This window comes from Macrobrachium nipponense, chromosome 19 (genome assembly GCF_015104395.2).
Source record: "Macrobrachium nipponense isolate FS-2020 chromosome 19, ASM1510439v2, whole genome shotgun sequence".
Taxonomy (NCBI): domain Eukaryota; kingdom Metazoa; phylum Arthropoda; class Malacostraca; order Decapoda; family Palaemonidae; genus Macrobrachium; species Macrobrachium nipponense.
Genome location: NC_061088.1, coordinates 39,213,830 through 39,230,494, shown reverse-complemented (window position 1 = coordinate 39,230,494; position 16,665 = coordinate 39,213,830). Strand labels below are relative to the sequence as shown.

The 16,665-nt window shown below is 34.4% G+C and overlaps 1 protein-coding gene across 1 annotated transcript in view; it reads left to right on the top strand.

Annotated features, from left to right (window-relative positions):
- LOC135216415 (beta-alanine transporter-like) overlaps window positions 1–12,014 on the top strand; it is a 74,370-nt gene extending 62,356 nt beyond the window's left edge. Inside the window, exons 8-11 of the mRNA XM_064251717.1 lie at window positions 7,404–7,591; window positions 7,888–8,105; window positions 8,930–9,123; window positions 10,247–12,014. Coding sequence (XP_064107787.1) covers window positions 7,404–7,591; window positions 7,888–8,105; window positions 8,930–9,123; window positions 10,247–10,471 — 825 coding nt within the window. The 3' untranslated portion in view covers window positions 10,472–12,014. The remainder of the gene's footprint in view (window positions 1–7,403; window positions 7,592–7,887; window positions 8,106–8,929; window positions 9,124–10,246) is intronic.
- The last annotated feature ends 4,651 nt before the right edge of the window (window positions 12,015–16,665 follow it).

Below are 16,665 nucleotides of genomic sequence, written 5' to 3'. Positions count from 1 at the left end.
CCGCCCACGATTGTACACGACCTTGCATATTATTATTATTATTATTTATTTTATTTTTTTTATTTTTTATTTTTTTTTTGCTCTATCACAGTCCTCCAATTCGACTGGGTGGTATTTATAGTGTGGGGTTCCGGGTTGCATCCTGCCTCCTTAGGAGTCCATCACTTTTCTTACTATGTGCGCCGTTTCCAGGATCACACTCTTCTGCATGAGTCCTGGAGCTACTTCAGCCTCTAGTTTTTCTAGGTTCCTTTTCAGGGATCTTGGGATCGTGCCTAGTGCTCCTATGATTATGGGTACGATTTTCCACTGGCATAATCCCATATCCTTCTTATTTCTATTTTCAGATCTTGATACTTTGATCCACTTTTTCCCCTCTCTTTCTCTTCAACTCTGTGTCCCATGGTATTGCGACATCAATGTGATACTTTCTTCTTGACTTTGTCAATCAACGTCACGTCTGGTCCGTTTGCACGTATCACCCTATCCGCTCTGATACCATAGTCCCAGAGGATCTTTGCCTGATCGTTTTCTATCACTCCTTCAGGTTGGTGCTCGTACCACTTATTACTGCAAGGTAGCTGATGTTTCTTGCACAGGCTCCAATGGAGGGCTTTTGCCACTGAATCATGCCTCTTTTTGTATTGGTTCTGTGCAAGTGCCGAACATTCGCTTGCTATGTGGTTTATGGTTTCATTTTTCGTATTGCACTTCCTACATATGGGAGAGATGTTATTTCCGTCTATCGTTCTTTGAACATATCTGGTTCTTAGGGCCTGATCTTGTGCCGCTGTTATCATTCCTTCACTTTCCTTCTTTAGCCCTCCCCTCTGTAGCCATTGCCATGTGTCATCACTGGCTAGTTCTTTAGTCTGTCTCATGTATTGTCCGTGCATTGGTTTGTTGTGCCAGTCCTCTGTTCTGTCTGTCATTCTCCTGTCTCTGTATATTTCTGGGTCTTCATCTACTTTTATTAGTCCTTCTTCCCATGCACTCTTTAGCCACTCGTCTTCACTTGTTTTCAGATATTGCCCCAGTGCTCTGTTCTCGATGTTGACACAGTCCTCTATACTTAGTAGTCCTCTCCCTCCTTCCTTTCGTGTTATGTATAGTCTGCCCGTATTTGCTCTTGGGTGTAGTGCTTTGTGTATTGTCATATGTTTCCTGGTTTTCTGATCTATGCTGCAGAGTTCTGCCTTCGTCCATTCCACTATTCCTGCGCTGTATCTGATTACTGGCACTGCCCATGTGTTTATGGCTTTTATCATATTTCCGGCATTGAGTTTTGACTTGAGTATCGCCTTGAGTCTCTGCATATATTCTTTCCTGATCGTGTCCTTCATCTCTTGGTGTTTTATATCTCCTCCTTCCATTATTCCCAGGTATTTGTATCCTGTCTCATCTATGTGTTTGATGTTGCTCCCATCTGGTAGCTTTATCCCTTCAGTTCTCGCTACTTTGCCTTTTTGTATGTTGACTAAGGCGCATTTTTCTATTCCAAACTCCATCCTGATGTCCCCAGATACAATCCTTACAGTCTGGATTAGGGTATCTATTTCCTTGATGCTCTTACCATACAGCTTGATGTCGTCCATGAACATCAGATGGTTGATTCTGTTGCCTCTTTTCTTGAGTTGGTACCCGGCATCCATCTTCTGTAGTACTTTTGTCATGGGAATCATGGCTACTACGAAGAGTAGCGGGGACAGTGAGTCGCCCTGGAAGATCCCTCTCCTGATATTAACCTCGGCTAGTCTTATTCCAGAGCTTGTAAGTATTGTATTATTATTATTATTATTATTATTATTATTATTATTATTATTATTATTATTATTATTATTATTTAATTTTTCTGTTCTCAGAATACACAACGATTTACCTATAGTTGCGTTGTCATGCAAATGATTCTTGTCTGCTCAGAAATAGAGATTGTACTAGGATTGTGTAAAACTCATTTTCCCAGTAAAATGTCTATTTGATTTCCCGTTCGCAATCAGCCCGTCCATGATTTGATTTGCCGTTTTTAGTCTTTCACTAATTCAACTCAAGGGAAGTTGTTCTGTATATTGTTTCTGAATATTTGAAGATTTAGCTCTGCCTAAACTTTCTCCTTCTTCTTATTTTTGACTTTATTAACCGTGGCATCTTCTTCCCCGCGTCCCATCTAACCCATATACCTCCTCACAAGTAACATCCATCCATCTGACCCACTGACGGCCCCCCCCACATTCCTCCCCATTACGGGCATGTTCTTAGCTCTCTTAATTGGTTCCACCTCCTCCCTTCGTATAACATGGCCTTAGTTTCTCCATCTGATATTATTTCATCCCTTCGTGCGTTGTCTGTCCCCAATTTTCCACTTTCCATACATTTATATCCTTTTCCATCTCTCCTAACATAAGATGCATCCTAGTAAGGTAGCTTTGTAAATCTTTTGTTGCTTTGAGGATTGAAACAGCATCATGTGTGTGTTCTAAGTCTATGAAACTTCCCTCGTTACTTCTAGTTAAATCAACTAAGACATCTCCAACTGCTTATTTCATTATAAAACCTATAAACACAAACAACTAAGTTGAAATAACATTCCCTCGTAGTACTTACACCAACAATTTTTTTTACATCTACTTTGTCCTTGGATAATTCCATTTAGTTTTACACAGGTCATGGGAATGCCATAGTGACGCAAAACTTTCCATAATACTAGTGAGTGGACTGTGTCAAATGCCTACTTGTAGTTGACAAGAGTCATTAGAAGATTTTGAAATTCCATGCTGTTGCACTATATGCCTTAGTACAAATGTTTATCTGTGCAATTCCTCTCGTTCCTAATGCCATCTAGCTAATCTCTATATATCTGTATAAATTTTTTTGCCCCAGCCTATTGACGATAAACTTGCTTAATCATTTCCATACAACTGACGGAAGAGCAAAGCCTAAATATATATATCGTCAACTGATTTTTGGCCATTCCATCTTCTATCTACATTAAGGAAGGTTGGTGTTTGGGTTGTTCTCTCTCTCTTTACCTTTGTTTGTTTTGACTTTAATCCTTTTCATTTTTAAGACTATTTTGATATTTGTGAGAACCTTTGTTGTTATCATTGAATGTTATTTGTGTTTCTTTGCTCTTTTACAGAATGATGATGCACAGAAGTTTCATGTGCGAAACGTTTCGTTGATAATAAACTTGATCCCTTATATTGTTTGTATCATGGAGACCTTCAGAAGCTCATATATATCTATATATATATATATATATATATATATATATATATATATATATAATATATATATATATGCTTTATTGCTGGTTTTATTGTAATATGATTCTCTTTCTTTCGCAAAAACTGTGTTTATATTTTCAGTAACTGTTGACAGAATATCTTTTCCCAGTAGCTTTCCTCAGTCTTATATTCCGTCACTTACATTTAGACTGTTCTGCAGAATATGAGATGAAGACTTAAAGCCTGATGATATCATTGAAAGGTATACGTCATAGCAAAGATACCAAAGAAAGCAACTTGATTGAATGTAGTAATTATTATCATTGTGATTATTACTATTCAGTAGATTCAACCTATTCATATGAAACAAGCAAGGGCCATTAGGAAGAAGTAAAAGGATGTAAAGGGACATACAGAAAGAAGAGATCCCACTTACTAAAGACGAAAAAATTAATTAATAAATAGATAAATTAATCAAACTATTGAGGCTTTGCTCTTCCATTAGTTGTATGGAAATATTCAGCAAGTTTATCGTCAATAGGCAGGGGCAAAAAAATTTATACAGATATATAGAGATTAGCTAGATGGTATTAGGAACGAGAGGAATTGTACAGATAAACATTTGTACTAAGGCATATAGTGCAACAACATGGAATTTCAAAATCTTCTGATGACTCTTGTCAACTACAAGTAGGCATTTGACACAGTCAACTCACTAGTATTATGGAAAGTTTTGCGTCACTATGGTATTCCCATGATCTGTGTAAAACTAAATGGAATTATCCAACGATAAGGTAGATGTAAAATAATTGTTGATGTAAGTGCTACGAGGGAATGTTATTTCAACTTAGTTGTTTGTGTTTATAGGTTTCATAATGAAATAAGCAGTTGGAGATGTCATAGTTGACATGTAAAAATAACTGAAAATGACAGATATTAATGTCTAATCCATATGTTTTGAGGATTCCGTGATGATTAGTGACACTCCCAATGGCCTTCAATTCCAAGTTCGGCCCTGTTAGGAAGATGGGGTGAGAAGTGGTGGGAAGGGGATGATGTGTAAAAATAACCAAAATTGACAGATGTCAGTGTCTAATTTATAGCTTTGAAGGTTGCTGAGATGAATACTGACACTCCCGATGTACTTTAAGTCTAAGTTTAGCCCTGACAGGAAGAGAGGTTGGAAAGGTGCTGACATCTGAAACTAACCGAAAACTACAGATATTAGTGTCTAATCCATGGCTTTTGAGGTTTCATGAGATGAATAGTGACACTCCTGATGCTTTTCAAGTCAAAGTTCATCCCCAATAGGAGGGGGATGTGAGAAGGGGTGAAAAATAAAATGTCAAAAATGATGGATGTTAGTGTCTAGACCGTAGTTTTTGAGGTTATTGGGATGAACAGAGACTCCCGATGCCCTTGAAGTCCCAGTAGGAACGGGGTTGAGAAGTGGTGAAAAATAAAAGCAACTATCTTAACAAGAAAGAGAGAGATAGAGATAGATAGATAGATAGTAGATTAGATAGAGAGAGAGAAGGAAGAAAAGAGAGCGAGAGAGAGAGAGAGAGAGAGAGAGTTTACCAGTTGCCATTCAGAGTTTTCCCAGCTAGCGCCGGGTTAGTCAGCTAGTATATATGTATAATATATATATATATATATATATATATATATATATATATATATATATATATATATATATATATAATATATATATATATATATATATTGTGACGAAGTTGCCAAAGAGTATCTGGGTCTGGACACCGTTAATACTTGAGGGTGGGGGGTGGGGGGGAAATAGCCAAAGATCTGGGTCTGGACACCATCAATATTTGTTAACCCAAATTGCCAAGTATCTGGTTACTACACTTACCATTTGTACTTGTTAGTGAAAGAGACCCTCTTATTCCTGGGTCTGGGACACATTTTGTTCTTGGGACACAGTTTGATCAAATACTTGGTTATTGCTTACCTCACTACAGCCAGACACCTGACCCTTCATCACAAATACTAAATGACTGAATACTCTAAAGGTGACAGTGATCCCTTATAGAACTTAACCATCATGAAAGCAGTCAGACTAAGTTCATTAAAATAGATGTGAGGTAATCTTAATTAAAGGGCATCACTCCTTAACTAATTTCAAATCTAAGTATTACCCTGGTTCTGATTCATTTGAGGGTAACAGAACAATTACCACTAAATTTCTGCCTAACCAAAATAAAATATATTATATTATATTTTACTGGTAGTAATGAAACTCTCACAAAAATTTTAAATACAAAAATTTATTTCTAAATTCAGAATTTATAAGTGAAATTCACAATCTCAGGGAAATTGTTTTTACTTGAAAACAAAAGTTTACTTAATTCTAGAATTAATTTTTAAACAAAATTAAATCAAAGTTTATCAAGAAAATTAATTAAATTAGATTATAAAGCAATAATTAAATTTGAAATGAAATTTAATTAAATACGAATTAATTCACAAGTGTTAGATTCAAACAGTTAAAAAAATTATTCAAACTAATTAAACAAAATAAAGAAAATGTAAAAATATAATGTATAATATGAAAACAATTAAAGCATTGACAGTACAAACATTAAGCATATAAAATGGACATGTCAAAAGAAGAAAGCAAAAGAAAAATGCATAAAAACAATAATTTTATCCCAACACTGTAAAATAAAACCTCGAAGTGCACTTCAAAACATTTGTAAAATACCTTTATACGCAGTTGCAACTTCTCACTCAAAAAGAAAGGCCTGTTACAATCTTCAACACTTTCGTGGGCGCCTTCACAAAAATAATATTAATAACACTATGCTCAGATTCCACAAACAACACATATATTACTATGAATTATCTAATAATATTGAGTGAACAACTCATATTTAAACGTGAATTACGTTATGGTAATGAAACAGTCTTGCAAGAGAGAGAGAGAGAGAGAGGGAGAGGAGAGAGAGAGAGAGAGAGCAAGAGAGAGAGAGAGAGAGAGAGAGAGAGAGAGAGAGCAAGAGAGAGAGAGAGAGAGAGAGAGCAAAAGAGAGAGAGAGAGAGATGCTACATTCCCTAGCACATGCAGCTACATCTCAAAAGCGAATGTTACTCTTATGGGTGTGATAAAAGGACAAACCAGGGTGAAATGGGGCCCCTTTGAGTGAGCAAACAAGATCGAGACAAAAACATATTACGTCATCTCTATAGAAATATCGAGTATGGGGCTTCCTGGCCGCATTCATGCATGTGGATGAATAGGCCCCCTTTTTTCTTCACGCGACCGTGTAGGACGATAAAAAATGAGCTTAACTCATCTATTTCCAAGGGGTTGGATAACAGTAAGTTCTGCTCGGACAAAGCAGTCTCTCTCTATGTGCCTTAGGCTACTTTTTCCTCTCTCTGCCTTACATATGTTTAAAAAAATGAAAAGTTACACTACTTAAACATATTATCTTTAAATGTGGGAATCTGAACACAAAAACATACATTTCACAACATTATACACAGTTTCTGAGGTGGATTAATCATATTGCCAAAATGATAATTGCATTACGAAACTTACATTATAAGATTATATATATATATATATATATATATAATATATATATATATATATATATATATATATATATATATATATATATATATATATATATATATATATATATATATATATATCATAATATTATATGCTGAATAATTTTAGCTATTGTTAAAAGGACATTTTCTTGTCCTTGTGGCTTTTCTCAGGGTTAAGTTCCATCACCTACATTTGAAGTCTACATCTATTTATGATATTTAAGATGATTCAGATATTTATAGTCTTCCTCCTTTACCTCTCAAGGCCAGTCTGCCGTTAACACTTAGTCTTGAATTGCTCTTTCCCCATCTATTAAGGCTGTTCTGTCTGCTCTTGAAAGGTCATCTGAGTGGTTATCTTGTGGCTTCAACAAATTCAGTTCCATCATCACCAAGCTTCCACATGCCTCCCAGTTCCTCACTTCATTTTATCTCAGTTTAACTTATGTTGGAGAAGTGAAAAGAGCACATTAGCTTCGATTGCGGAAAAAACACAACTCAAAATTATGTACTGAAAAATAAGACTCATACAAATCCAGAAGTAACATATTCAGACCGATGTTATTATGTTTTCTAAACCGTGTTCTTTATTTTCAGGACACAACAAATGACGAGGAGGAGACCAAAGACGAGCCCTCTTGCCATTTTTGCGGGGTGGCCAGGTATCCGCACCTTGCTTTCAGGAGGGCCTTCCTCTCTGTCCTGAGTACATTCTGCAGCGTCGTCAAATTCGTTGGACATTATCCGTCTATCAGCTGTAGAACAGCGCTACTTACAGTCTGCTGGTAAGGGGTCCTTGTGGTCCGATTCCTTCGTTTTCCTGACATTTTTGTATTGAAACTGACCGGTATTTTATTATTTACTCTTAAAAATTTCCAAATAATCTATTACAGAATTTTTCCGGTTTATATCTCTCAAAAGTTATCAGGTTAATAACATTTTCCTTTGAAAGTATTTATGGCTGGACAAGAGTGAAATCTAACGTGCCAATTATGGATACTAATAAGGTTATTGAAACACCCAAAACTGGACTGATTTTAAGTAAACAAATATATGACTAGTCATTCTTTGTTTCATTCAGGACGGTCAATCAGACAATCTACTTCAGTATCTTCATGAAATACTCATTGGTCTTCACGAACCCGTTCTTGGGGTTCTTCTTCACGTCGGTCGTGGAAGTTCCCGCCAATCTGCTCGTACCTCTGTTACTTAGGAGGGTTGGGAGGCGGTCCCTGCATACCAGCGTTATGTCCATATGTGCAACAGCGCTCTTGATTACGGCTGCCCTTCTTGGCCAAGGTACTCCAAAGTTGTAATTTCTTCTTATTTAAGATATTTTGGCTCAACTCTTGTCTGTCTGAATGCTAAAATAGATATCATTCTCGTTTACAACAATGATTTCAGGTAACAATCAAAGTCACTTCTGCTCTAGATAATATTTGAATATTATCTATTCTTCCTTTGGTAAAGATTTTAGACTATACCCTTATCAGATACTTATTCATTAAGATCTACATCCGTGCCAATTCATAGAAATAATACAAAATAATCATTTGTAAATTGCTAGAAGTCTTTATTGCCATAACAGTAGATTTAATATATTAATAAGTGAACCAACAGTCAGTTACAAAGGTAAACTTTCTAAACTAAGACTCGTTGACTTTTCGTATTAGACCTCGCTTAAGAAAACAGATGGATGTGCATAATGAATCGAATCCAATGTTGTTTAGGGACAAAAAAAGAAAAAAAAGAAAAAAAAAGAAATAAAAAAGACCTTGAATTTCAGCTCTGACTTGTTACATCACAACTTTATGGAGTACATACTAACTTTAAATAAGGGTTTCTTTACAATGTCGGAATTATTATCTTGAATGTACCAACTTAAAATCTACGAAATAAAATAAGCAAGTAGCCAACTGAAAGAAGTAAGAATGGCGAAATTGCAAGATGAATAAAGAAGTTTTTAATCCAAAGAAAGCTTGTTTCGAATCATCGAGAAGGACATCTTCCAGGTGTTAACTCCTGATTCCTTGGTTAGCTTGATTACAAATCTTCGTTGCTCGAGTCCTCTATTTCAAAGAATCCATTGAGAATAAAAACTTGAAACATTCCATTTTTTATAGATTACGAGGAGAACATCTTGGGTGTGCAGGCTCTTGTCCTGCTGGCGAAGTTTTGCACTTCCATTACCTTCCTGGTGACTTATCTGCAGGCCGCTGAGCTTCATCCAACGCCGATCCGAACCTGTGCTACTGGTGTTGCCTCATTGATTGCATCCTCTTTCAATGTTGCTACTCCGAGCATCGTGCTGGCAATGGTATGTTGAAAACGATAAGCAAAATTTTTGTTACCTATGATGCTCACCGAGCACTTTGCAACTAAGGAAATATTCACATATCTTTAAATTCTAACCACGTCAGGAACATATTAAGTTTCAGTAAATCACTACACGAGGCCCAGTCTTTACGAATTAATGCTTCAGAACAATGTTAATTACTGAACTAGCAATATCTGCCTCTGTGGGGGTATCTGAGCTCTGCTAGCAGGTAGCTTTTAACAAGTTATCACGTTCAAGATTATGGGTGGGAGACATTTACTGTGTGAGATCTTGAGGCAATGGGGCTCATTCGAGGATTTTATTAAAGCAAGAGTCTTTAAAGCTGGGATTTTCTCTTTCTTTTGGTAAAAGTTCAGTTTAAGGTTCAACTGCTATTTCAACAGGTGATTGGTATAATTCGTTCAGGCAAGTTGGGACCCAATGGCCAGGGAAATAACCTGCCTCGTAAGAACTTATAGGCTGATACCCTCGAGTTGGCTCAGTGCAAACGATTACTGTCTGTATAAACATAAATGATCTAAGGATGTGTGCTTGGGGATGTTTCCTAAGAGCCTGTCTGCAACCTTTGTCAGTCATGAAACTTTTGATACAGTAGAATCTGTAAAGGGGGTTAACTTGGGAAGGGCTAGGGGCCATCCGAGTCAAAGCCAAAGAGGAGAGGCCTAAATGTATCTTGACTGATGCGATGGATTTTTTATTATTAAAGAATTTCAGGGGACTATCATAAATATTGGATGGGAGTAAGGACTTTAGTCGAAGAGGCAATAAAACGGAATTTAGTGAGAGTCAAATACACGGAGCTCTGTCGAGTTAAGGTAGAAAGGAAATTCTAGCAGATGAGTGTGGAATACGCAAATATAGCACATGATCTGCAGATTACTTGTAAATTAACTCCAGTGTCCAAGGCTGAGAAAATACCTCATCGAGGTCATTATTAGTACTGGCCATTGATAGTAATGGATTGTATCGTGCTAGAGATAGATCAAGAATTCTATGCACCCATTTAACCAAAGAGTAAATTAACTAGAAGAGTACAGTTTGCAAAACTGAAGCAACCCAGTTGAATTAATATTTATCTTAACACGTGTTTTTCTATCCACAGGAAAAACCTTGGCACAGCTATCTTGTCTTAGGAAGCCTGGGCTGCATAGGGGCTTTTTCCTCGCTTCTCCTGCCGGAGACCGCTGGACGGCCTCTCCCTCAGACCCTAGACGAGGCTGAAGCCCTGGAAAGGACGTCCTGTATGAGCTGCAGTGACAGCAGGAGCCCTGACATCCCATCGATGAGGGCGACGACAAATCCCGCAAATGAAATCGATTCGGAATGACAAGTTGAAATCATGATATAGAATATAAACTGAATTTCAGAAAACGGAGTCTGGAGAACATTTACTTCAGGAAACCACAGTGATCAAATCGGATTTTGCTTAGATAAATATAAATGGAAGGAAATCAGTGAAATATATTGCTTATAAGTAAACTCAATTCCGAGTGTAGAATAAATGAATTACCAAGACAGTTGACTAAAATAAGCAAATGGATATTTCATTTTAGAAGAATCATATTATATTAGCCAATTAAAGTAAAACCCCAATTAAAATATAACATAAACGTCAGCTCTGAGTCTTTCTAAATTACAGTGGCAAAGGACCACAATAATAAATTATTTGTTTTCTTAATATTAATCCAGCAAGGAAATCTAAATATAGCTCTCAAATGTAAAGTTTCTAGCATCCAGAATACAAATGGTAGGTCACTGACATGGCCAAATTAAATCTAATTCAATGGTATGTTATTAAAGCTCACCAAATGAAATTCAAACCAAAGCGAACATAATGAGAGAGAGTATTATATTCAAAGTCCTACCTCAGCTACTTGAGAACAACCATGCACAATTGAAATGAAGTTTATGAGTAAAAAGACATTTCTTGAGTTTTTAATAAATACGAAGGTATTACGTAATCATAGTAATATCGTGCACTGAAGTATGGTTGAAAATCTAGATTTCAGTAGTAAAGGTAGACGTTAATTTTGAAAGTTTCCCTTTGCTACAGTAAACCACTCAATCAAACTGCATGCTGGTTTTGAGAATCTTAGTAACATTTCTCAAGAGACATAAACAAACATAATTTTGATCTCTTTCAGCATAATGAAGCAAGACTTTACTAGTCGAGTTCAAGTCTTTGCCAAGACCAGTTGACACATCATGTGCTTTGATTAGCCATTATCACAATCACGTTGAACATTTTACAAGTCCATTGAATGTAACATATTCCGTTCTTTTCTTTCTCTTTCTAATAAAAAGTTGATTCTGTCCGTATGCTTAGATTAGTCATTGAAATGTCTGAGATCACTAGTTACCCCATGACCCTTGTGACATTTTTATTTCTATAGGGTCTTTAGGAGCTTTAGTTTTTTCTTAAGAAAAGTTGGGTTGGTCTGTATGCTTTGATTAGTTATGTTAACATGTAGAAACTCACTAGTTACTTACATCACATAGTGGAATTATACTCTCTCTTTTAATACATTTCAGGGTTACTTGTTTTCTTTAACAAAAGCTGTCAATCTATTTACATGGACTAATTCTGATATCTATGATATTTATGATATCTAGTTTAGCCTTGAACAGTGGATAAGTTCCGTTGTCGATTATTTAGTTCAGCATTGTTGGTTTTCTGAGGAGTAGAGGATGAATGTAAAAGTATATGTGCCATAAACAACTCGTATTCTTCGTCCAAGAGTACTCAGTAGATTTAATTAGTTGTGAAACTGATCACCAAATTCTATCCAGATCAGTGACGTCATTTTAAGATAGCTTTGAATTTTTCATTTACACAGAAATCCAAGAATCTTCTCTCGAAAATTGGTTTGCCCGTGAAATGTCATATATATATATATATATATATATATATATATATATATATATATATATATATATATATATGTATATATATATTATACACACACATATATATATATATATATATATATATATACATATATATATATATATATATATATATATATATATATATATCTATATATATATATATATATATATATATGTATATATATATATATATATATATATATATATATATGTATATATATATATATATATATATATATATATATATATATATATATATATAAAAAGGTATAAGCCACGAAAGAAAGATAAACAACGGAGTTTATCTTTCCTTCGAGGCTTATACCTTTGTTTAAAACTTTCGTGATTCAGTTATATATATATATATATATATATATATATATATATATATATATATATATATATATTATATATATATATATATATATGACTGGTAAAAAAGTGTTCTGTAACAACAGAATTCCATCTAATAAAAGGAGCCCATAAAAACACCAAAATATAGAGAGGAAAGTACTATATTTCAGAGACTGCTGTCTCTCTCTTCAGGTATATGAATGAGAAAAGTTTACAGAAAAGGTGGTATTTATACCAAGAGATCCGTCCACAAGTAAGCCAATTTAGGTCACCCCCGCTGATAATCTTCCTTTAATCTTCTTAAGCGTTGGTTGAATAAAAACTTCGTCGACGACATCCGAAATCCACGCCCCTTTTGAGATGTTCATTACCTGCTTCTCTTTTATTAAGGCCGATTCCATCATTTGACTCTTGTACCGGCAGTTGCTGCTATAAATTACACGTGACAAATTCCAGTTTATTCTATGGTTATGTTCATTTATATGGTTGAAAATAGCCGAGTTCTGTTGTCCATACCTAACTGACCGTTTGTGTGTATTAATCTCTGGGGAAGTGATTTACCTGTAAATCCGATGTAAGATTGGTCACAGTCTTGGCATGGGATCTCATAGACCCCAGAGTCCTTGGGAGATGTCTTTTGTTGGACGTTAATCAGGGATTTGGCTAAGGTGTTTGGGTAGGTAAATGCAAAAGGGTTGGATTTCCCAAGGGTGTGCATTACTCTTTTAATCGTCTCCAGGTGAGGAATTTTTATTTTATTGTTGGGTGTGTCTCTGGTCTTGTCTTTAGGGGGTCGGTAGAAAATTACGTTTGCTTTTTGAATTGCTTTCTCAATTAAATGGTCAGGATACTTTAAAGATGAAAGTTGCTTGCGAATTAGTTCAAATTCTTTTTCCAGGAAATCTGGGGAACAAATTCGTAAGGCTCTTAAGAATAGGTTGCTAGCTACGCCTATCTTGATAGTAATGTCGTGATAGCTAAAGTAGTGAATATATGAAAGTGAGAATGTTGGTTTTCTGTATATGGTAAATTTGTATTCTGTCGTGTCTCTGATTATTAAAACATCAAGAAAAGGAATTTTGTTGTCTGTTTCCCATTCAACTTTAAATTTGATGCTGGGCACTAATGCGTTTAATTTTGAGAGGAATTCATTAACATTACCCCACCTATTATCCCAAAATGTTAGAATATCATCCACGTATCTCATCCACAGCATGATTTTGGGTTTTTTAATTGCATTTATTACTGTAGTTTCAAAGTATTCCATGTACAGATTGGCTAAACGGACTTAAAGGACTACCCATACTACACCCGAATTTTTTGCTTGTAGAATGATTCCCCGAATGAAAATACGTTATTAGATGCACATAATTCAACTAACTTTATTATTTTGTCAAGCGCCAATGGGAAATGATCTGAATAGGGGGATAATTTTTCCCTTAAAAACTGAAGAACGTCCTGCACTGGTACTTTTGTGAATAGGGAGTCTACGTCGAGGCTTAAACGTTTTATGTTGTGAAGAGGTATATGTGCTCTCTCTGAATTTGTTGACAAAATCTTCCGAATGTTTTAATGTGACTGGGAGAAAAGAAAACGTGCCTAAAAAAGAAGAAAGGAGGCCAGCTAACCATTTAGAAATTTTGTAATTGAAAGCTCCGGCGCATGAAACGATGGGTCTGAATGGAAGATTGTCTTGTGAGTTTTGGGAAGGCCATAAAAGTAGGGTAATTTAGGATTAATTACTTTAAATTTCTCTAATAGTTCAATACTCTTTTTGTCTTGGCCAATTAATCTTACTTTCCGAAAAAATTCTGTGGGAACGTTTAGGAGTGGATTTTTCCTGTTTTTCGTAAGTGTTAGTGTCGCTAAGGAGCTGGTTGATTTTGTCGAGGTAGAAGTCTTTGTCCATTATTACGATTTTTGCCGTCTTTGTCGGATCTACTTATTATAACATCTAACTTTTTTAGCGAGTGGATAGCTATCATGAATCTGGGGGGAACAGGATATTTCTTCACGGCTGTAGTTTTTGTCAGATATGAATTTATCAAAAGCCACTATGAAGTCTAAGTTGTTTTTGCGGTCTGGCATAAGGGCAAAGGATAATCCTAAATTTAAAACTAAATGTTGATTTACAGTAAGGGGGTGTTGGATAAGTTTAGAACTTTGTCTTGTTGTTCAAGATTATTCCATGTGCTATTGTCTATTAGGTTATTTAACTTGCGGTAAAAGTTTCCTGTTGGAAAAGAAGTCACGCTATTATAGGCAGCAATGTCGGAACATAATGAAATCAGATTCCAGTATATGTGGTCCGTAGTGAGGAGGCGAAGATTAGACTGAGTTCCATATATCACTCTGCGTAGCACGAAGATGTCGTTTTTCGTACCACCTTTTCTGTAAACTTTTCTCATTCATATACCTGAAGAGAGAGACAGCAATCTCTGAAATAGTACTTTCCTCTCTATATTTTGGTGTTTTTATGGGCTCCTTTTATTAGATATATATATGTTTTTTTGTTTTTTTTTATTTTTTGGTTTTTTAATATTTATTATGTATAATTATATATATATATATAATAATATATCTATCTATCTATATATATATATTATATATATATATATATATATATATATATATATTATATATCTATATATATATTATTATAATATATATATTATATATTATATATAATATATATAATATATATCATATATATATATATATATATATATATATATATATATATATATAATATATATATATATATATATATATATATATATATATATATATTATATATATATATATATATATATATATATATATATCTATATAAATATATTATATATATACATATATATATATAGATATACTATATATATATGTATATATATATATAGTATATATATTATTTTATTTAGAGGTTTAAGAATATTATGAGAATGTCTTGCGCTACATTATTCCCTATATTTAAAAATTATAATTGAATATTTTGTTTAAATATCATTTTAAATTTGTATTGAGAAATTGTTCACGGTTCAGAAGTGATTAAAATGTACGCACTGAAATACAGCACAATAGTCTTCTTGCCTACTCTATTTTTATTTTAAGAGTCCCTTTGTGAATTTTTTAACCAACCTTTATTCATCTAACCTTGTGTGATTTGTAGTTGCTAGATTTAAGTATACAATTTTCCATTCCAGTTTCGAATTGTAACCTGGGATTCAGTTCACGCAGACGATATTATTAACAAAGCCTACTGGTATGAATGATGTCACATTTTCATAGAGGCGTTAGGCAACTGTGTCATGAAGGCACGGTTTGTATCCTTGGTTAAGATAAAGCTTTCAATAATTTCAGAAGGTACACCAAATAAGTACATTGGGATATCTTAATAGAGGTAGCTCTCTGAATAAATTGAAAGATAATTATTGCAGTTTATATATGTGGCTTTTAATGGTGGTGGGTAGTTTTTAAGATATGTCAATTGTTAAGATAAAAGAACTGTTTATTAAAAATCAGTACGATTCGAGGTAGTAACAAATTTTCTTGTAAGGTTGTAGTGGATTATGGCTTTATTTTAATTAGCTTCTTTTCCAACTGAAAGACAAACAGTGACCAAAAATAAAGTTGTGTATATAACCATGAGTTTTTGTCACAACCAAGATATTGTAGATGAAACATCAAAAGAAAGGGAGTTTAATAAATTGCAACCTATTGAAAAACGTCTTAAAATGGGACATGTTCTCCATAAAAAAAAGAATATTTAATGACAGTACCCTACAATCTCCTATATAAGTTTAAAATTCAGAATACTCTGCCGAACAAAAAAGTGTTTTATGCTTGGTCTATCGGAGATGATAATCTCTTTTCCTCGAATTTAGTGTAATTTTTTTAGTCACGAGAATCATTAACCTCTTTCGCAAATGGCACAGTAATATAAACCCTTTATATAGATGGAAATCTTATCTATTATCTATCAAATATAGTATATATATTATATATCATATATATATATATATATATATATATCATCGGAGGGTGGAGAGATACCAAAATCCTTTAAAGTTATGTATTTATTGCTGACGTTTCAGGACCATGTGTCCCATTTTCGAAGCTAAAAAACAAATTAAAAGAATAACAGAATTAAAATGAGACTCAGATTAAAACATGATAAAAAGTTATTTCTTAACAAAATGCAAATTAGGTACAAGAGAAGGGAACAGCGATTACCAAGTAGTGCTGAAGGCAAAGCTGAGTGACTGTCAGGGTCCGTTTGGT